Genomic DNA, 21,600 nt, shown 5'->3' on the forward strand with positions numbered 1-21,600 from the left:
TTTGTGAAGGGAGAGGAAAAAAAAAAAGAAGATATCCCGGAATGCAAGCAACAATTAATTATACTTCCAGATAAGCAGCTTCCACAGATGATTATCTTCTGTGGTAAACATTTGCACCACATTTCTACTTTAAATTCATCAGCTTCAGCAATCTGGCCTTGGCTCTTGTTCAACCTTTGCCCACCAAATTAAGCGGCTACCAAAACTCCTTCATTTAGCCTTTTAGCAGCTCCCTCTGATTTCGTCCCTTGCTGCCTCTGGAGATGCATTAAGCCCTTGCGCTGAAGCCACAGCCCTCCAAGGCAGCATTGTTTGCAACCAGTCAGAACTGCATTTTCCCCAAAAGAGCCAAAATAATCCGAGTGTGGAGCTGCCTCCTTCTTCTAAGGGAAATGTGTGTCTTTGGTGCAGGTCAGAGTAACACGGTGCGAGAGCGTTTCTGCAACCTGCTCTGTCTCACTCTGCGCGTTGCTTCAGACTGGACCCGCAGTGTGCAACGAGGTGCAAGGCTCGGGGCAAAGCAATGCCCTAAGCCTGGACCACGAACAGCAGGGAGACCCGAGATGGGCTTCGTGCTAAAAGCACGTTACGCTGGCTCTCCAAGGAAGCAAGCACATCATCTCATTGCAAATTCATGTCACTGATACCAACTCAGCTGCAGGTCACCCAAGGACCTGCGCTGCATTCACACATCCTCGTCCCTTTGCAAGCAGGTTTTCTTTGCCTTAACATCTCTGCAGGGCGCTGCCCTCCATGTAAGCGATGAAAGAGGGTAAACGTTTGGACTGAGGTTTTCTCAGCTAATTTATAACAGGCCCTGAGGGACCACTTTCCTTCATCAATTCAAAGTGCCTGCGCTGAAGCAAAACACTGTGTGGCATTTAATGCAGCCTGAGAAGCTAACACGAGCCAGCACGCCTGTACCTGCAGAGCAATGCAGAGGCAGAGGCAGCAGGAGTATACATTAACTCCCAAGCTTGCATTCCAGCTGCTTTCCACTAAGCCACTAAAATCCACCTGCAACAGTGACTGTGATCCACCCCCAAATCTAAAAGCGCTCCCTGAATTTGGCAAGCATTGAGATTCGTTGTCTGTCCTCTCCGATGCAGCCCCTCCTGTGAGAGCCTGACCTTTGCGTGGGGCTGCCTTACGTGGCTGCTTTTCACTGTATATCCCTAATAATCCATTATCCATAATGATGCCAGAGGGCTCCTGGGACAGGGAAGCAGGGGACGGCTCAGAGGCAGGCTGGAAGGCTGCTGCTGGAAAGTGTCTTGTATCTGTTTAAAAGCTGGCAATGGCCATTCTGCTTCAGCAAGAGCAGTGGAGTTGGATAGCCAGGTGAAAGCCACACACTTTAAATTTATGCAGTGCAAATAGGCAGGCTTGATGGCCCACGGTGTCACCAAATCATGGTGAATGACACTGGGAGGGCCTCCGAGAGCACGTCTCAGCTGTCCTGTGGCATCGGCTTCAACGAAACTTGCAGGTCAGTTTTACAGAGATGAACATCCAAGTGTTTTGGAAAACAGTCCTGCTGTGCCACTGTGGATGCAGGCTAAGGAACAAAGTAAATTGGCAATAAGCAGTAATAACTGAACTTCACATCTAACCAAGGAACGTGTTCGAGGTGCTGAATGCTTCTTGCTGGGGATGGCAGGTTAGACCAAATCTGCCAACGGTGAGGTTTTGGTTTTACATCTCCTTCTGAACCACATGTGGGACCAGCTGGACATCTGTTCCCTATGGTTTCCTCTCCCCTCTTGTCTCTCTGCACCTGATCTCTTGGGACTGGTGATTTCACATCCGTAAAGAACCCCTCCAGCTGAGGAGCTAAGCACTACGTCACTATTAAAATAACAGAATATAGTGTGTGTGTGTGTGTGTGTGTGTGAATTATAGTGGCAGGGGGCTAGAGGAGCCCTAACCTACCCTCCTGCTCTGTGCCCACACCACCGTCTGCTGCCTGCACTGCAGCAGGGCGCTGAGCACTGACGCAGCTCACATCCCCGTGCACAACAGTAAAGCAGGGCCGATTTCTGCTTCCCGTGAGCTACCGCAGCCCAGAAGTGCCCCGCACACCTGGAGGGGTAAAACAAAAGCCTGGAAGCTGTGTTTGCACCAGCCATCCCAGTTTAACCCACCACCAGCTCTAGCTGAACAGCAGCATAAAATAGACACAAGCAGGAGCCTGGAGAGGATGTAAACCCTCATGCTCCAGCACACAGTCCATCTTCTAACTACCGATGTCAGGAGGAAATTATCCCTGGAGGACAGCTATCCCAGAGGTTTCCGTCAGGGCCAGTCCAGCTGTGTGCCAGATGGGGCAGAGGGAAGGAGAGGGCTGCACAGCTGGAGCAGCATCACGTAGATCCAAAGTGCCTGCAAAGCGGCGCTGGCACTAGTGAGGATGGAAAGAGAGATAAAAGCAGAGAGGTGAACAGAGCTGATCTGACCCTGCTTAATAACTACCAGGTTCCCAGGGGAATGAAGCTTTGCACAACTAAAGACCACTTCCATTCCCCTGCCCAACATGATATGGCTATTCCTTATTTTCCCTGTTCTGTCCAGCTGCAGGAAGACTGTCTCTGAGCCATTGCAGGCTGGCAGCGATGCAAAGCTGCCAGCATTATATACCCTACCCTTCTCCGTCGAGCCCAAAAGCTCATCCAGAAAGCGGTGAGTGACTCTCCTCCCTCCCTCCTTGGCATATCTGAAATGCCACGTAAACTGCCTGGTAATTTAAACAGAGGAAGGAGGGATAGTCCTTGGAGAGGAGAAAAGCAAACAGTTCCCCCTCTCGATTCCATCTCGTTTAATTTCTTCTGCAGTGAGGGAGCTGCAAATTAACAACTCGCAACCGCTGATGAGCTCAAGGCCTGGCCTCAGGGAGCGGGGACCTCCCGCTGCAGAAATGCCGGATGAGGACGTTCGCTCGCCCATCCGAGGGACTGCCTGGCAGCAGGCTCTGCCCAGGCTGCCTCCAACCCCACTCGCCCCTTCCAGCCCGTTTTCGGCTGGGTCGATAGCGAGCAGCGCTCAGCTGGGACTCAGCACCGTCCTGACTGCCTCTGGGATACTCTCCCTGCTCCCTCCCCATCACCGTGGCATTGCTCGGTGCTGGGGCTGCTCCCGATAGCTCCCTCCCTTTCATTACCCTTCTTCCTTCCCTCGCTGGCTGGCTGTTTATTCTCCTTACTGGTTTTATTGTTAAAAGCCGTATTAAAAGTCCTGTGGAAAGCTAAGCAAGTGATGTCAGCTGGGTCAATTTATTTGTTCTATTAACGAAGGAAAAAAAAAAGATAGAAGCACAGAAATGCCCTTGCAGAATACAGAAGCCAGACACTTTCCACCGAGGCTGTTTTTAAGAGAACTGGGAAAAGGCATCTTTCACAAGTGATGTCTCCCCTTTTACAGCTGCTGGTTTTTTGCAGCACTTAGGAGCCTTTGCTGGACGCACGTCCTGACACCACCCCTCTCCCCTGGCTTTCCAAGATACGCAGGTGCCTTTACAAGATTTCACGGCTCCTGGTCATAGGAAGAATCAAAACGTGGCCACATTTAAGATTACATAAGGCATAGCCAGGGACTTAATGGGCTATCTAAGCCCAGCACCATTACTAGGCTTCTCTTTTCCTTCAGCAATACCTTCTTCCTATGGTTGTGGGAGAGCAGCAGGACAAAGCCCTCTGAAAAGGAACCATTTGGGATGCACACAGGACACACTACAACTGTTCCCGATTACATAAAACAGAGCCAAAGAGCTGCATCTACCCTCAGGAATAGCCAGCAGCTTATCTTCCCCAAGCTCTGGAGAAGCACAGGTTTTGCATAATTCATTAAGCAATGAATAAAAATAATTGCAAAAAAAAAAAAAAAAAAAAAAAAAGAAAAAAAAAGAAAAGAAAAGAATGAATCCAAATAAATAGAAATCATTGGGGCAACTCGAATTCAGCCTGCTAGCAGGTTCTCATGAATGTTAAGTAGTGGCAGGGAAGGCTGATGTCCTCGTTAACTCTGTCTAAAAAGCTTCTGGCTTCACATGAACCTAATAATTTTCTGCTTGTCCCTAGCTCCGAGACAAGGCAGGGAGCATCCTCTTCATCTTCACCCTGCTTCATGTCCCCTCCCAGAACCAGCTCAGCTGCAAAAGCCTTCCCCAGACTGAGGATAAGAAAATCCCCCATCCAACCCCCCCATCCTGACGCAAGGTCACTATTTTGCCCCATCGAGGGGGAAGCGGGGGAGATGGGGTCATTTCTGAGGCTTGTGGTTTGTATACGCTTGGTGCTCCAAGGAGCCACCTGAGCACTATGAAAACACACAGATAATTGATAAGTAATGTGAAATAATATCCCACCTCTCTCCCCTGGCTGACGTTAAACACATTGCAATATTCCAGGAGAACTAGAAAGTTAAAGAGGGACTAAAACTGCGAGTGTCTCTGATGATGCATCAGGCTTTGCAGAGGGGCAGTGCAAGTCGGATGGACCTGCTGGGGGGACAGGCAGACCCTCCCATTTGTCTTTAACTTTCCTAAACCATGCAGTGCCCCAAAACTGATGCCATACGCAGTGCTCAGTATTTCTCCGGTGTGCAGCCGGGGTCACAGTGCAGGATCCCAGCTCTCCGGAGCCCCCAAGGCTGGCAGACTGCCTCGCTGCAGCCCAGCACCACCACCCCCAACCTGCCATGCATCTCTCCACAGAGCGATGCACCCCGTGCGCCCTAAGAGCCCAGCTGCTGAAATCACCCTCCGAGCTCTTCCTCGCTACTAGGGTGCAGTGGGCATCACCGGTGGTCCCCTTTGCCTAGCAGTTAATGGAAAAGTCATAGAGGCTGGGTCATGGAGCAATCGTATCTCCGTAGTGAGCTGACACCCACATCCTGCTCCGCACGTCCTGCTCCAGCCAGGGGACACTGCCCATCTGGAACAGAGAGCGTCATTTTTTGCCCAGCCCATGTGCACCCATCACTTCACTGCATGGGGGAACACGTGGGGCTGAGCCTCACATTGGGCACGGCGCCTTTCCCCTCATGGTGCTCCCCGCAGGTCCTGCCCCGGCTCGATGTCCGAGATGTTGCATAAACCTCCTTTGCTTTAAATCTGACATAACCCACTACCCCTGCAGCACCGGCTGCAGAGTACGGGCCAGGAAGGCTGCTAGGCACAAGCCATCCGTGCCGCGCATCGGTGGCTCCCTCCGGCTTCCCCAGCGGCAAGGATCCTGCCAGGATACTGCTGATTGCTACGCTTGGACGTGGACATGTGCGAAGGACAGGACATGCCCCTTCTGCCTATCCCTTGAGGTTACACGCCAGGCATGGTGACTACTGCCAGTAAAACTTGCCAGCTGGACTTGTCGTCAATGACATGATGATTTGCCATGTGTGCACACAACCCAAACAGAAATATCTGCTTTCCGGACCGCCCTGTCAGCTAATTACTACAAGCAATGCAAGACATTTACTACTTCATGACAGATTTCTTGTCACTCCAGTATCCACACTTCTATCATGGCCATTGCATCAGAAAGTCCTTCAGCAGCACCAGATAATGAGAGATTTAATAGAGGAGGAGGAAACAGGGCTGCAACTCTAACATTTTTTTGGTGTGGCTTGTGCTCCGCACTACATGATAAGAAGCATGCACCTAAGCAAGCATCCAGCCTGTTCCCCCTGAAGACAGCTCTATCCAGGCCCAGTTATCAGCCGTGCACTAGCAGGGACCTCCGTCCAGCTTCTCCGTGCGTGGCAGGGTTACACCACTGGTGTTACTGCTCTTAGAGAGCTCTGAGCAACTTAGAGAGAAGGGCAAGCAGCAGCATCCCCGTTTCAACACACACAGGAGCCAAGGCGCCTTCGGTCTAGTCTTGCAGATTTGGCTGAATTCACAGCCAGTCACCAGCAGAGCTCCAAAGGTGGACCCAGGAACGTAGGTTTGCCTTTCCCTCCAAACTGCAGTAATGTAGACCTCATCGATAGTTCCCTGTAATTTTTCCTGCCCAGAGAAAATGTGTTTTCGATATTGCTCACTGTGTGCCACCAGAACTCAACAAACCATTTTGTTTTGGGCCAGCTGGACAGCATCGTGCCACGGATGCTATAGCAGAAGCTGTATGTCTGATGTAGCATCAGGCACATGTTTAAGCAACTGAACACTCTATGGAGCAGCTATACCCCTCTGGGGTCATCGATTAGACCCTGTGGAGATAAACCAGTTCTTTTAGGATGGGAGTCACATCCACCTCTGTCATTAGAGTAGGAACCACGGGATACCTCTGCCGTAGGTACATGATGCACCACTTGCTGTGCTGGGATCCTGGGGTGACTCGCTGAGACAGAGCTGGTGGGCACTGAGAGTTAGGCAGGATGAAATCCTCTCCTCCCGCCTCTGCTCTCCCCATTACAAGTTCAGATTCCCAGGTGGACTACGAGTCCCCTGATGCATCACACTGCCGTAACATGAGTTGCTGTGACAGCTCAGCTGGAAGGAGACGTATCAGGATAGCATCAAAGATGTTTTCCAGAACATTTTTTCATGAACAAAACGTCATTATTCATCTCTGAGGTCAGCTCAGGACCCCTTTGAAGAGTTCTGGTGAAATTTAGCGGTGTGCTATCTAGGATGAGGTATCATCTAGCTGAGTTTCCTAGCTGAGAGCTTTGTTCTGCCTCCTTGGTCTGCCAAAAGCTCTGTGGACTCTTTCAAGTTGAAGAGGACCAAGAGGAACTCCTTGCCAGCAGCCTCGTGGCTTTGTCCCCACGTCAGCCCCCAGCAAAGCGGGAACACAGGCGTCTCGGCCAGCCAAATCGATGCCACAGCAGTGCTGCAGAGACGTGGCTGAGCCATAACAACGGCCAGGGGACTGACAAGGAGCTGAATATGTCTGGCTTGTCCTGGTGACAGCTTAAGTGAGGAAAGGAGAAACGAGCTAATGTGCAGACCTGTGAAAGATGCCAACCTCAGAGACAGAAGAGGATTTCCCAAGGGTACAAGCCTCACTGATGGGACAGTTTTTCAGGGCATGAGCACTCTCCTATTGGCACACAAGAGACTAAAGAACGTGCTTAATTTAAAATCAGTGGGATTATTTATACGTTTGGCAAGTCCCCAGCCCTGGAGTGAGTGGCATGCAGGGGCCGTGTCCACACTGCACACCAGCTGTGTGCTCCGACGCCGTCTCCGTCTGCACTGGATGCTGGCCTTGGTCCCTGGCGCAAAGCGACCTCTTAATCCTGTTGGAAGTTTCCTCTTGGGTGGAGCCAAGCGCTCCATGGAGCAGATCAGGGTGTTTGCAAGGTGGACAAGCAGGGATGAGGGGGAAGCCTAACTGCTGCTGATGCATCACTCATCACCCAGCACAAGGAGACAAGAGCCCAAAGCTTGGCCCAGGCACACAAGGTCGCTCCAGAAAACTTATCTCACTCTGCTGCAATTCACTGCGTAGATGCTACCAAGCTGATTTTAACCAGGTTTGCAGCGAGGCACTCACGCTGGGAACTGTTACAAGCATGACAGATATGGGAACAGTGTGAGACTCACCCCCACACAGGCAGTAAGAGGCACTAGACAAAAATAGGATGCACACTGTAGAGTCCTAGTGTACACCTACAGTTCAAGGCTTTCTTATAAGTGTTCTCCTTTAAGCTCTACAGCCTCTGTCTTCATGATGTGCATCTCTTTCCATCCTCTCCTGCACACTGCCCGGGGACACAAGTGGCTCAGAGCTCGGTTGGGATGCTCCCAGATCGTTGTGCAGCACCAAGCACTCAGAGCAACCTGCATCTGGTATCCCACGACAGCAACAAGCCTGAAATCATGAGCTGAACGGGTGCTTCCCCTGCCTCCAGCCCTTTGGTGCAGGGCAGAGAAGGATCTCTGTATTGAAAGCATAGCGGGTTTTGAGATAGAAGCAGCTCTAGCAGTGCATATCTCTGTCATTATTATTCAAGTCAATTATTATAATAACAAATTACCCTGTGCACATCTATAGAAATTGGCATCCCATTAACATGAGCAGCTTCCCCACAGCTGACTCTATTCTGTAGGAAAGCGGTTGGAGACCCTCCTCCTGTTATCTCCTTGCTGTGCATCCTTAATCCCATGCAGCCCTGGAGGCAGCAGAGGGGGAGTCTACCCTGCCGTGCCCTCGCTGTCCTGGGCTTCCTCTTCCCTTTATCCTCCCTGGCAATTTGGGGAGTGCAAGAAGATTAAGATCTTGCCCTAAAACTTGGGGCAAGGGCTACTCCTAATGGCAGAGCGTGTTATCTCATGGCTGGACTCTCTCTAGACTGAGTCTAGTCTCTCTCTAGACTGAGTTGAAAGGGTCTCTGGACACGTGTCCATCTCCATCTAATTTGAAGGCCAGTCTGTTACCTGGGTTTGCATCAGGGCTCAGAAACCGCGGATCCACTCTGCAAATCCTGCCCCAGAGAAGAGGGGTTTGCTCCAGACTGGCCTGGCCCAGCTCCACCACTGTTTCTCACTTCGTCTCCCCAGCCAGGGTGGGAATGGGGCTTGGACCACACCGTGCTGGATCACCAAGAGGGGCCAGAGGGGCTGAGTATGCTTCCAGCTGCACAAGATGGGAATGCCATGGGATTTATCGCCCCACCAAAATATCCCTCACCTGGAACCAGGAAGAAAGCTTATACTCTTAAGGTGAAAAAGCTTTAGAAAGGGATAAAAAGTTTAAAGATCTCACTATTCCCCATAGCCTCCTGTATTCTCCAGCCCCTGGGAGCAGGTTATCTTCTCTGAGCAACACGAAACAATCAAAGGAAACATTCATTCTCTTTTGAATACATATTTCCATTTTGAATGTGACTTCTTAGCAGCATCTCTAGTTCCTGCTTGTGTGGGTGACCTTATTTCAGTCTTCCCAGAATATTTTCAAGATAACTGCTGAAGACAAAGCTGCATTTCAAAACTATAGAACCTGAGTTCCAATTCCTTCTTCTCTTCCTTCGCAAGCCCAAAGCTGAGAGCTAAGAGCCAGTACATCTTCCTATTTGCACCAAAAGACAGTCAAAAGTGAACAAACTGGCTTGTCACCTGGTTTGATTTGAGGAATGCAAAAGGGGTCAGGGTGGGGGTCGAGGAGGCTGTCATGCGTTTTATGAAAAAATGAGGAATGGGGAATTTGTGACAAGGGCCTGAACTCAGGAGTTCTTCCCTTTTATGCAAGGAAAAGGAGAGCCACAAGTCCAGCAGTATTTGCCCAGTGGATAAGAGAAATTTTTCCCTGAAACTTCAGTACAAACAACATGGTTTTTTTTTCTAATTAATCATTTCCCAAATGCACCAGCCCTGTTTGTGCTGGGACACAATAATGCTGTGGTGGAGGGGAAAGGCGGGCATAAACCTAAGTCAAGCTGCCAAGATCATGGCAGGATTTTATCCCATGGGGAACGAGGGGGCTGAAGGTCCTGATTAGCTCAGCTCTTCCCATGTCGGGGGCATCCCACAGCCTCAGCCAGGCCCCTGCCCTTATGGCCCCCCCTCAAGAGACCTGTTTGGTACCTGCATGGAGAAACCCTGGAGCAGGAAAAAAAAGATGCCAGCACACTCAGATTTGAGTTCTTCACCTTTAACTACTTTTCCCTCTGATAGCAGCTGTTGCTGCCATGGGAATCCCTCTCCCCTCCAGGCACCAGAGCGAATAGTGAGACCAGCTCAGCATCTCTGCCCAGCATCGCTCCAACGTGGTGGCATATAAGAGGAGACCTACCCTGAGGAGGGCATTAAAATCTGAAGATGGACATGCCTGGAAAGGAGGTCACTGAAAAACAAACTAAGTGCAAGACAGACCACGAGGAAAAGACATCTCTTACCTCATCAAACCTGGCCTCATCCTCACAGTTCTCAAGCACTCGGGTGTAGAAGGACAGCCCTGGAGAGAGGAGAGGAGAAAGAGGTTGGTTAGACCAAGGCGAGAAGGCAGCAGGCCTGGGAGACGTGGGCAGGAGCTGGCACGAACCCGACAGCAGCACTGACGTGCAAGGGCAGGAATTGATTGAGCAGGGGAGAACGAGCCGGTGAAGGTGTACGAGCACAGCAGCAACACGTGTGCACATGATCGCACGTGTGCAAGCACGCGTGTGGGCAGACGGGACACACAGCATGCCAGCAAGTGAACCCAGCTTCGCTAAAGGTGGAAATTCGAGAGCAGATTTTGCCTTGTTTGTCGCGGCTGTGAAATAAGTGAGGCAATTTAGTCCTGAACGGGAGAGCCCACACTGGCACTAAACACATTAACTTGCTTAAACTTGTTAATCCTTTAATTGAAAAGGATTTTCTGGAGTGCCCCTAGTCGGTGTGTTCAAGCCTGGCCATGAGTATTGCAGAGCAGATGAAACACAGCAAACCCCTGGCTCTGGATCACAGCAGCTTCTGCAGTCACTTTTATCCTGGTCTAAGGTGGGGACCTCAAACTTAGGGATATTTGAAGACCACCTCAGAGGGTTCACATGGCAGGTAGTCCACGGCCTCTTCCTCACCACGCGAGCCCAGCACACGGCTGTAGACGTGACCATTGCAAGACCAGTAGCTGGACGCTCATGGTAGAGCTTGCTTAGAGGGGCCAAGCATCAGAGGCCAAGTCCAGGCTGGTCAACAAAAACACACGGGCCCTGGGCTGGCCATGCCCAGGGAGAAAATCTCCCTTTCCAGCTGAAGCTGCAGAGATGCAGCAAGATATGGGACCAAACTAAAGAGGAGACATGCACAGACACACGCTACATGTAAGCAGTGGCTCGGAAAAGATACTCCAGAGGGGACAATCATCCACTGTCTGACCTATTTCTCCTGAGAGCACGTATTTCGACAAGTGCCCATGGTGGGAACCCCCAACCCCATGTTATCCTAGCCTAGCTGAGTATAACAGTAATTGCTTCATTAAATAATATCATTATCCACTAGTGTCCAGTGGTGCCCAGGGCTGGTGGTCTCTGTGAATGATCTCTCTCATTTACAGGCAGCTAATCCAGAGAGGAAGCCTGGCCAAGGAGCTCTTTTATAACTCCATCTGCGATCGATTAGCTGACAAACAGTCTAATTACGCCAGGGCTGTTCAGGTCCCCTCCTCCCACAACCACAATTATGCTGATCTGAGAGTGAAAACCCTGCTGCAGGCAGGAGCAGCCCCCAGGGCAGGGACAAGCTCTTGCACTGGGCTGAGCACTACGCTATTGAACCAGTGGGTCCACCAGCCCCAACTGCAGCACGCAGGTGTCTGGTTTGGGAGGAAAGATGTCCCATCTTGGTGTCAGGGGGTGTAGTGCACGCAGGGGCAGCTGGGACAGGCGTTTGCAGGGTGCTACGTGCTTTTATCCCAGACAAAACTTGCAAAAACTCAGTCCCTGCTGGAGGACAGACGTGCATCCGCATGTTGGCTGGGAGGTGGTAGGGAGCAGGCACAGACCTCATGGGCAAGTTAAGAAAATTCACAGATTCACACTTCAGATCTTCCCACTCCCTTCACACCTGTTTGTTCTCCCACCCCGGACATTTTTCTGGTCTTCCTGCTGAAGCCAGCCTGAAAAGCAACTCTTTGCACAAAATCCTGAATTCACTCGTAGGTGAGCTCCACTTGCAGAGCAAAGAGGTGGAGAGCCGGGAAGCTGCAATGGCAACTGATTTGGGGCTTTTGATGGCCGTTTCAGCCAGCCTGGAGCATGCACAGGGCAGCTACTGTGGACTTGTGATGCTTCATAAGTCACCGAAATTAAAAAAACACCCCCAAATCTCTTAGGAATAATAGAGAGGGTCACAAAGGCAAGTGAACCTGTAGGTTAGCAACCTCCCCTGCCCCATTGCCCCAGGGTAAGACTGGCCCCAGCACCCTGTCCCTGGGAGCTTGGCAAGTCAAGCGGCCTGTGCCATCATGGGAGATTGGTCCCTGTTATTTAGGGCTGGGATCAAATTTTGGCCACTCTGATGGGGAAGGGGCAGAGCCCATGTCACCACTCCACTTCCAGATTAGGAGATGGAAAACTTGACAAGTCTTCCTGGCTTCTGCCACGGGTTCAGTGGGAAATGGTGAGCAGGAACCTACTCCTCTCTGTGCCTCAGTTTCTCCTATTTGCAACATTCAAATACTGATGTTCAGCTATGCTTCATACCGGCTCACGGGAATACAGGGATCCCCAGAAGAACAACAGTGTTATTTTATACTCAGCCTACACTTTAGTCAATCTCAGCCCTGCGCTCCTAAATGAGTCTTTTCTCAGGAACAACCATTTTATGAGTTGTGATTTATTAATCTCCTAATTGAGCTGAAGTCAAGCAGCATTTCAGAGCGCTACTCGCTGCAAAAATGCACATGGAAACCTGTCACTGGAGTCACTTTCTTTAACTTTGTGCAATAATAGATCCTCTCAGCCAAATGACCAAAACTCACTTGGAAAGCTCTGCTCCAGCCTCCCAGGCTGTGATGCTGGCCGGCAGGGAAAGGGGAATGGCTGGCCGGCAGCAGGACTAGCCAAGAGAACAGCACTTTCTGCAGCGCTCACTGGGCTGCAATAGCCCTAGGAGAACCAGAATAATCACGAACGTCAGCACGACACTTCTTGTGCAAATTTTGGAGTCCTTAGCAAAACCTGCAAGTTGGCGTGCTCTGCATTTGGGGATCGCGGCTTTGCTCCACGGGGCACTGCAGGCACTGCTGGGGTGGAAAGGGGAGACATTCCGGGTGGGATGTGGAGGATGGACAACTGGACACGCAAGAGGCAGCAGAACTGAGCAGGGACTTGACGGGCTGGTGGAGGTCATCTCGCTTCAGCTGAAGCATGAAGCGTCTGGTCTAAACAAGTCTAAAGCTCCCTCTAGAGTCAATGGAGAAAGACAGGGACAGCAAAGCCCTGCCCAAGCCACAGAGATGTTAAACGCCAGTGGAAACGCTGCCGCATCCATGCACGGAGCACCCACAGCAGCACTAGGACAGCTCATACCTACCCCCAGCACAAGACTTGGCAGGGGGAGAGGAAACATACCCCATTCCCAAATCCCAGGACGTGGTTGGGCACCATCTAGTACAAGTGCTATGCCCGCACTCTAAACATCCCAGTTCATGCTCCAGAAACGCCCCTTTCTTCCATTAATTACAAAGGGATCCCAGGGTAGCCACCCTGGATGGAGGCATCTCCCTGGCAGCATGAGGAGGGACGTCCCAGAGCCTGCAGGGTTGGGGCAGGTTTTGCTGGGCAAGGCCTACCCATGCCAGGCCTGACTGTCCCAGGTTGGGCAGGCGAGGGGCAATACTCAGTCCTGGCACTGAAATTCCAGAAAACAGGAGCCAGGAAAGCCTTCTGTGAAGCCAATGCAACTCGTGTCGTGTTACCTGGCACCCTGGTCTCAGCCCTATCCCACAGCCCAGAATGTGGATGTCTTGCTTCCAACAACTATCCGAGGGATCTGCTCCCGGATTTCCCTCTCTGTAAGGCAGAGGCAGAGCACTCTCCACCGCCATTCCCGCTTTTGGGACCGTACGTAAATAGACTTTGGAGCTGGGTGTGCTAAATATTAACACGGCATTTTAAATTGCTGCTCCATTTACGAGCAATGCTTTCTGTGGTTTCTCTCCCTCAGTCCCTTTGCAGCTCGCTTTGAAACCCATCACCCCGCTAGTGGGATCAGCCGGATTTGACTGTCACAGCAACACAGCGGGAACACACCAGGGCTGCGGAGCATCCCGGGGTCTGCGGACAGCCCAGGGCCAGGCTGGTTATTGGGCTTTGCTGGGCTTGTTTCCCCATCGCTCATCAGCTTGACTTGCTGTCGCACACACACAGAGGGCAGCACGAAAAGGGAACGAGACCAAAATCTCGGGATTCAGCCCTGCTGGGTCTGGTCACCAGGAGCAGCTGCTCTAGCTGGACTGAACTCGCAGAGCGGAGCGACGTTAGGGCTCCCGGTCGTGAGAGTGCCGTGGCTGTCCAGAAAAAGCAGGGAAGAGGTGTCCCTGGCCGCATGTAGTGGTGACACCCTCCACATTCACAGCGTGAGATAAATCCCTGCTTTACACAGAAGCTGCTTGAACAGACTCCCAGGAAAGAAACGTGTTTCCTACCCCTGACCCAACTGTCCTTGAGGACAGCACCAGATTTCTTTCTGGCAAGGAAATGTCCACAGGGAGCCCAGCTCCTCACTGCTCAGGACCGGGGGAAGGAAGCACAGCTGTAAAGTTTAGCAAAGCCCTGACGGGAGCGAGCACTGCCTGGCACGACAGCGTGGGACGACTGAACTGGCGATGGGGACATGGGGGTCCTGGACAAACGCCTGAAACCGCATGCAGGGTTTGACAAGGGAATTGGCAGGAGCATTAGAGGTTGGATGAAATGAGAGTGTAACGGGGGGGGGATAATATCGCAGGCAGGCGCATCTCTAAAGCAGGACTGCGGGGTCCCAGCGGAGCCGTGCGACAGACAGCAGAGAAAGGCAGCACACCAGAGCAAGAGGGACGGGCAGGATGGCGTGGGAGAAGCTTGCACCTGCTTCCACTCTCTGAGACACTACGGGGCCAGGAGAGGCAGAGCTAACCCTGCTGCAGCATCCTGCCAGGTCCTCATCACCCCTCACCCCCCGCGGGCTTGTGCCGCTGCCCGGGCACCCAGCTGCATCCCAAAAAGATGCATGGCTATGAGCCTCGGCAGCGCAGCAGGGCCCAGGGAGCATCTTTCAGCCTGGGTGTAATTTTCCATCCCGTTCTTCTAGGCCAGCAGTAACGGACCCGTGGTACTGAGCAGCCAAAGAGCAAGGGGGACTTGGCAGGGGCGGCGAGGCAGATCTTCCTGCTCTACAGCTTTGGTGCTATGCTACGAATGGCAGGAGACCCTCCGGGGTGCTAAGCAATGCGGGGTGGTGGGGCGAACCTGCAGACCCCCAGAGATGGGTGGTGTTGCCCGTCAGCCAGACCTTATGGTCTCTGGTAAGGACTCTTAACCGAGGATGTCGAGGCAGGGAGCAAAACGGGGAGATTGTGTGTGAGCCCACAGCTGTGCACAGCTGGGACTGGAGACCCAGTCTGCCCTAGGTTCACCCGGAAAACCTGCCATAGCCTTCAGCCCTCCTGCAGATCCACCCTCACTGCTGGCTGGAGAAGCAGTGGGGCTTCTCGGGGGTGTTTTTAGGGCTAGGACCACTCAAGCCTTCAGTGTCAGCCAGCGATAACACCTGTTGCTGATGAGGTTATTTTAACTGCAGCTGCGCTGATGTGGGATGCAGTGGCAGAGAAGTGGGGAGGGGGGAATTGTGTTGCTTTAATGACATTAAAGCATTAACACAGCTCAGCTGGGGTTGCAGACAAGGTTGTTTCAGGCAGTGCTTGGTGGTCTGGCTCTACGATGGTGAAAATATCCGTTCTCCTTCTCTGCTGTGCTGCCTCTGTGCAGGGAAGGGATTGCTATTCCTGACTCCCAGCCCCATGAGCTGTCAAACCATCCCATGTACTCCTCTGCCTGCCGCCGGGCTCTGGCACGCAGAGCGCGACCGGAGCCGTCGCCGCGCCGTGAGCTCTCCGTGCACGGCTGCACCTGCGGGGAGCCCGTCCCAAGCCCCCCCGGGCTGTGCAGGGTGTTTGCCGGGTGCTGAGGATGCACCTTAAAGAGTTTGTGCTCCTTTTGCCGCTCTTCCCGGATGGCTCTGGAGCTGGCAAAGACCAGAGCAGAAAAGGACAAAGCTGCAGCAGCCTTAGATAAAAATCCACGCACGCGCTGGGTCCCTGCTCAGGCCCATCTCGTCTCCGGGCCGTTGGAGCGACACTTCTGCGTTGGACGGCTTCGACACCCGAGTTTCAGCCCGACCCTCCGGCAGGGCTCTCCGGGCAGGGGGTCCCAGCCCCGCTGCCTCCGGCACCCGGGAGGGTTTGGCCACGCTGGGACTTTGCCGACTTTTTCCTGGACGAATCCCCCTCCCCAGGGGCCTCCCCCGAGGGGTAACGCTGGGGGGCACGGTGTCCCCGCCCGGGCGCTGAGAGGCAGGGGAGCAGCCCGGGCGGGGGGCTCACGCCCACCACCCCCGCTCCGGGGAAGGGGGGGGCAGCCCGCAGCGCCAGGGGCCGCGGGTTCGCGTCCCACCTCCCCCGCGAAGAGCCCCGGCCACCCCCGCCGGGGAAACTGAGGCAGCGACCGGCGGAACCTCTCCGTCCCGTGTGTCCCCCCCCCCACAACACCCCCCCCCGACCCCCCGGTACCTCGGAAAGCCGCCTTGGCGATGCGGTCGGCTTTGCCGCGGAGGCCGGAGACGGCGCGGAGCCGCAGCTGCAGGGCCATGGTGCGGTGCGGAGCCGGGATGCGCTGCGCGTCCCCCCCCCCCGCTCCGTCCCCGGCCCCGCTCAATTATTCACCGGCGGCTCCTCCGCGCCCGGCCCGGCTCCGCGCACCGCCCCCGGCCGCAGCCTCGGCGCCGCCCGCCTCCCCCCCCCTCCTCCCCCCCCCCGCCGCCGTCCTGGCCCCGCTGGGAAGGAGGGGGGTTTGGGGGGGGGCGGCTGCAGGAGACCCCTCTCTGCACGGTTGCGTGGGGAAACTGAGGCAGGGCTTCCCCCCCCCCGTGCACCGCGCAGGTACAGGGAGAGCCTGGCCCAGGTGCTCAGCCCCCTCCCTCTTCCCCCGACCCACTGAAGTGGTAGAGTGTCCCCCGAGGTGTGCTGCCAGCTGGAGCCTCCGCCACAAGATTTCTGCCCCCTCCCCTTGCCCGAGCCCCGGGGCAGAGAGGCAGGAGGGTCCTGGGGGACCTGAGCGCGGACCCCCCAGCTTGGGACCATCAGGAAGGCCGAGAGGAGGGCGGCGAGGTGACAGCGGGTGACCAAGCAGAGAGGTTGTGCTGGCTCCTGCCCAGCCTCATCGGGGCGATGCCACCCCCAGGGGTGAGCACCCGGCCCGGGCAGGGTCGGGGCAGCCCCTGCCCCCTCCCCATCCAAGCTGGGGTTGACGTGGAGCCTTCTGCCCAGTCCAGGGGCTGGGAGCACTCCCCACCCCACGGGGCTGCCAAGAACCCCCTCTTTTGGGGCTGCCCCCTCTTTTGGGGACTCTGCTAACAGCATCTCCTGGGGTCATTAGCAAGACGTGAGTGGGCAGTTATCCGGGGGGGAGGAAGGAAGGATTAAGACCACCACCATGCACCACCCACTGCTATGGGTTATCGGATCACGGTCCTTCAACTGGCCCATTAACAGATTTGGGTTAAAGGAAGGGATACGTATACGCCTTGCTGGAGCATTGCTGCGTGCAGAAAGGGACCTGGAAATACAGACAGCACGTCGGTGCGCTGCGTGGCTTTTTGATCCCAGCTTGGAAGAGCCGTTCCTCCAGTGCCAGCAGCTGCCTCACTCTGCTGTGCGGTTTATCTGAGCTGTGCCTCCGCTTTCTGCTCCACGCTCCCCTTCACAGACTACGCTTGCCAAAGACGGGCAGACACTTTAGTCTGAACCTCAACAGGACTGAATGGGGTTTCAAGACATAGATAATAGCTTCAAAATCTGGACTTTCAGGCTCAGTTTGGTGTGGGCCTTCCCTATAGGATTGCACATGAAGCTCTTCTTTCCTGGAGCCTTAAAACTTGTCCTTCCTTTCAAGGAAGATGACTAACACACATTTTATGGTTGCTACATAGGTCTGGGAAGAAAGAGCATAGAAGTCAGGGCGTCTCGTGGGCCTGCCTGCCTTAGACGCCTTCCTCCTCCTTCTTGGGCCAGTCCCCGGAAGAATATGTCTATGGTGAAGAGCGAACCCAGGAGAGCTTTTGTATCATCAGACAGAGAAAGGCAAGGGTGAAACCTTCTTAAAAAGATAATAAAACACTGGAAGTGAGGCATCCGTTTCCATCTGCCACATCAAGATCTATTAGAGAGCTTGGATTCCTGTCATCCTGCTAGCAGAAAAGATCGTTATGCTCATTTGTAAGCGCCTGTGAGCGAACAAACTTGTGGGGATTAATATGGAGCGTCACTTCTTATTAAGCTCATAATTATATCCCGGCAGCACGTGCCCGAAGGTGGCAAAGCTGTAACGCAAAGGGAGAAGGTACCATGAAGGCACCAACCTGCTGGGCTCACGCTGCTGCTGAGCACAGCGTCTGCTGAGACGAGTCTCCGTCGACTCCTACTACCAGCATCACGAGCTGCTTTAGTAAGATGCAGCAGTTACAGCCACGAGAAATGCCTCATGCAAGGACTGCTCATTTTTCTTGTGATCCAGGACAGCAGCTGTCCTCAGCTTTACCTTCCCCAGCTCTGCTCTGCATAACACCAGCGCTGGCATCACTTCCAGCTTTCGAACTGAGTGAATTGCACCAGCATTTCTAGGAGTCGCTTGCAGAACAGCGCACTTTGCTTTAGAGGTGGAAGTACCACAGAAAACACGTTGTATATCATGTAGCAAAATTTAAACCCCTCATTTGATATCAGAAAGTGGGTAACTAAGCAAAAAAAAAAAAAAATCAAAAGTAAGGTGCATTGGCTGAAGATACTCCATGCCTCAGAAAGTAGGACTGCTCGTTTAGAGGTGCAACATGTGGTTGGATGAGTGGTGGTAGGTGACCATCCTGAAAACAGCAGCATATGCTAACAAGTGCAAAAGATTTTTTTAAAAAAGGAGCTGGTTAAGATTATGATTTTTTCCTGCTTTTGTTTTATATGAAATCCCAGGACATGATTTAACTGTTGCTACTGGAAGAGTACAGGTAGAGGGCCATTATGGAACAGTAAACCACAGTTTTGTTCCCAGACTTAAATAAAGACAAACAGCAAAGCAAGGAAGAAGAGGTCAAGCCAGGAGAGGATATCACACGTGGGTCTTTATCGCAGGACATCAAATCTGACTGTGGTCTGGTGACCGTAGTCACTGAGAGCAGTGCAAGAAATTATTGCCTTTCAGCAGCTGGACTTAAGGTCTTCTTAACATGCCACAACCCAGTGAAGCCAGTCTGGCATGGCACCAGCATTTTACAGTCCCTTCAGCCTATACAGGCTGTCACGATGGTTAAAATGCAAAAAGTGTCCGTCTAGATGCTCCTTCCCACAGTGAGAAGCGAAAAGCAAACCCTCGTTACTGAGTATTTCAACAGATTAGGAGTGAAGCCTCCAGCCAGCAGCAATGGAAAATACTTCAGCATGTGCTTAGCTTTTGCAAGCATTTGCATCTTGCTCTTTGTGGTGGGATTTAAGCACCTTCGCCGTTCTCATGGGTGGTTTAAGGTTCCTTCTGGAGCAGAGGTGTGCCATAGCAGTGCATACGCGTAAACTTCCCCCGCGGTTCATGTGTTCGTACCTAAAGAGGCTGCCGGAGCTCCGTGTTGGAGTCATCCCTTTCGGATGGTGGAAGGTCTATATTGTGTGCCCCTGGTGATTTATCTATCCATTATACCTCTAAATTGGATAATGAAAACGAGTAGGAGCAACACAGAAACCCAACCGCAAAGAAATCAGCAAAACACACTAACTGTGAGAGCTCGGTGCGTTCGAAATGTTCTCTCCATCTTGAGATGTAAAGAAGCCCGGGTATCATTAACAGAGCAATATGAGAAAATGCCCTTTATAAACATTAATTTCAATTTTCACAGTGTCTCTGCAATTTTCACATCGCTGCATGTGAATAAAATTACACACCCACCTCTGAATCACTGATGGTTGTTCCTATTTACTATGGGTTTACAGCAAAGGCAAGGAGCTGCTTGCCGTGGCAGAATCAGGCCTTAACCAGCCACTCCAAGCACACTTCCCACAGCACCAATATCCCATTAAAATATATCCAATCACACATGCTGAAGCAATAGTCTTATGATGATGCTACAGAACCTTAAGCCCAAAATTAATGAAATTTTCTCCTCTTAACTCTTTTTCTCTTTTTTTTTCCCAGCTCTTTGCTTCCCACGCTTAGAAAAATCATATCAGCCTCCCATTTGTCAAACAACTGAGATCCTTTATTTTAATTACAGAAAGTTGCCGTGTTTTTCTGTGTTTTTCTTTTCTGAATGTTTGTGGGCTGTATCAAAGACGTCGTGTTTAGGGACTGATTTCAGTCCTTTTCATCAACAGAAATCTCTGGACTAGGCTCTGACATTTGAGTGCTAATGGGATGCTAATATACCGTGTGTGTGTGTGTGAGAGAGAGAGAGAGAGAGTAGATATATGGATGTATATTTTCCTATGCTGAGTATGTTTCTCTTCTCACATCATCCAGGGCACTTTAGAAAATACCCAGGAGCCCAATAGTCCAAGTGGATCCAGGCGGTGGTCAGGTGCGGTTCTGCTGAACCGGGAGAAGGGGGTTCACGTTCCCATAACACATCAGTATCGGACTTACAGCACAATAAATTCACCCACATGGGCCATCTCTGTAAAATAATCCTCTCCAATCTTTTTCCGGACTGCTAGGAAGCCTTGACGGATGCCCGTGCAAACCCCTTTCGTTGCATCTGCTCAAGGAGCAAATTGGCGGCACGCTGCTTCTCGAATCCCTCCGGGCAGGAATCCGGCATTCAATAAAAACAGCAATAAGGGAGAGTGTTTCATGCTGCTGGACCGGGGCACTGACCCAGCTCTCCACGAGCCTGCTGGAGAGACATCTGCAAAGCCCTGGGTGCAGCGATCGGGTGCTCCCAGGCAGATCGCATTTCACTTCGCTCCTCTTGCTCCTGCAGGGATGCAGACAGGCGTTTAGCACGGTGCAGAGCACCAAAGGAGCGAGCAAACCCCACGGATGAGGGCACCCAGCGCCCTGCTAGTTGCAAGCACCGCGCTTTGGGACGGCGCGTTGGCAGAGCCGTGGTGCTGGCAAGGCCAGCGTAGCAGCAGGTGGAGAGGAGAAGCACAGAACGATTATGCAGCTCCGGCTGGAGCGGAGCTGGGCTCCTTTCAAACGCGTGCAAAATATCCTCCTCGGAGAGCTCTTGAGCTGGGACACGCAGCAGCTTTCTGCGAAGATTTCATTTTCCAGCGGGTGATTTTGCTAAGAGAAATATTACCTGTCTTTTCCCCCAGGCTGCTTTATTTATTGTATTTTTTTAAAGCCTGCAGTGCTCAGCTCTGCAGATTCCCATGCTGGAGTCTGCTGAGGTCACTGGAGGCTTCAGCTTCAAAACCTGCAGCAGCTTGCCACTACACCACAGCCCTCGCTTGCATCCACAACTGCGGTCCCAAATCCAGGTGCAGAATAGGAGCAGCAGCAGACCTGGTTTTTCCAACACCATCAGCCTGGAGGGCAATCCTGGCTGGATGGGAAAGGGGCACCCAGGCTCCATCAGCCCGTGGCTGTTGCTGAAGCACAACAAAAAGGAGCAGAAAAGACCCTGTCTTCTGCAATGCAGATGTTCCTCAGGCCAGCTCCAGGGCCTGCCATCACAGCCAGCAAGTACCAGAGCTTCTTGGCTCCAAGGGTTAGAAATGGGTGTTGATTTATTTTCCACTGGGACTCACCTCCGTGCTGTTTTGGCCCTGCTCTTCCTTGTGCAGACTCTGCCCCATCACCCCAACAGCAAATTTTGAGCTATTGGAGCATGAGTGACAAGGGGGAACATCCAAACCAAAGCTCCTTTCTGGAGACAGGGTGCAAACAGCAGCTTTGATTCAACAGCAAGAAGACTGTCGCCCCAGCCTGGCCTCC

The 21,600-nt window shown here is 52.7% G+C and overlaps 1 protein-coding gene across 1 annotated transcript in view; it reads right to left on the minus strand.

The window, feature by feature from the left end:
• Positions 1–16,272, minus strand: part of OTOF (otoferlin) — a 110,465-nt gene extending 94,193 nt beyond the window's left edge. Inside the window, exons 1-2 of the mRNA XM_064510193.1 lie at positions 16,194–16,272; positions 9,838–9,896 (exon numbers count right to left, since the gene is read on the minus strand). Coding sequence (XP_064366263.1) covers positions 9,838–9,896; positions 16,194–16,272 — 138 coding nt within the window. The remainder of the gene's footprint in view (positions 1–9,837; positions 9,897–16,193) is intronic.
• Positions 16,273–21,600: the final 5,328 nt, after the last annotated feature.

Source organism: Dromaius novaehollandiae, chromosome 3 (assembly GCF_036370855.1).
Source record: "Dromaius novaehollandiae isolate bDroNov1 chromosome 3, bDroNov1.hap1, whole genome shotgun sequence".
Taxonomy (NCBI): domain Eukaryota; kingdom Metazoa; phylum Chordata; class Aves; order Casuariiformes; family Dromaiidae; genus Dromaius; species Dromaius novaehollandiae.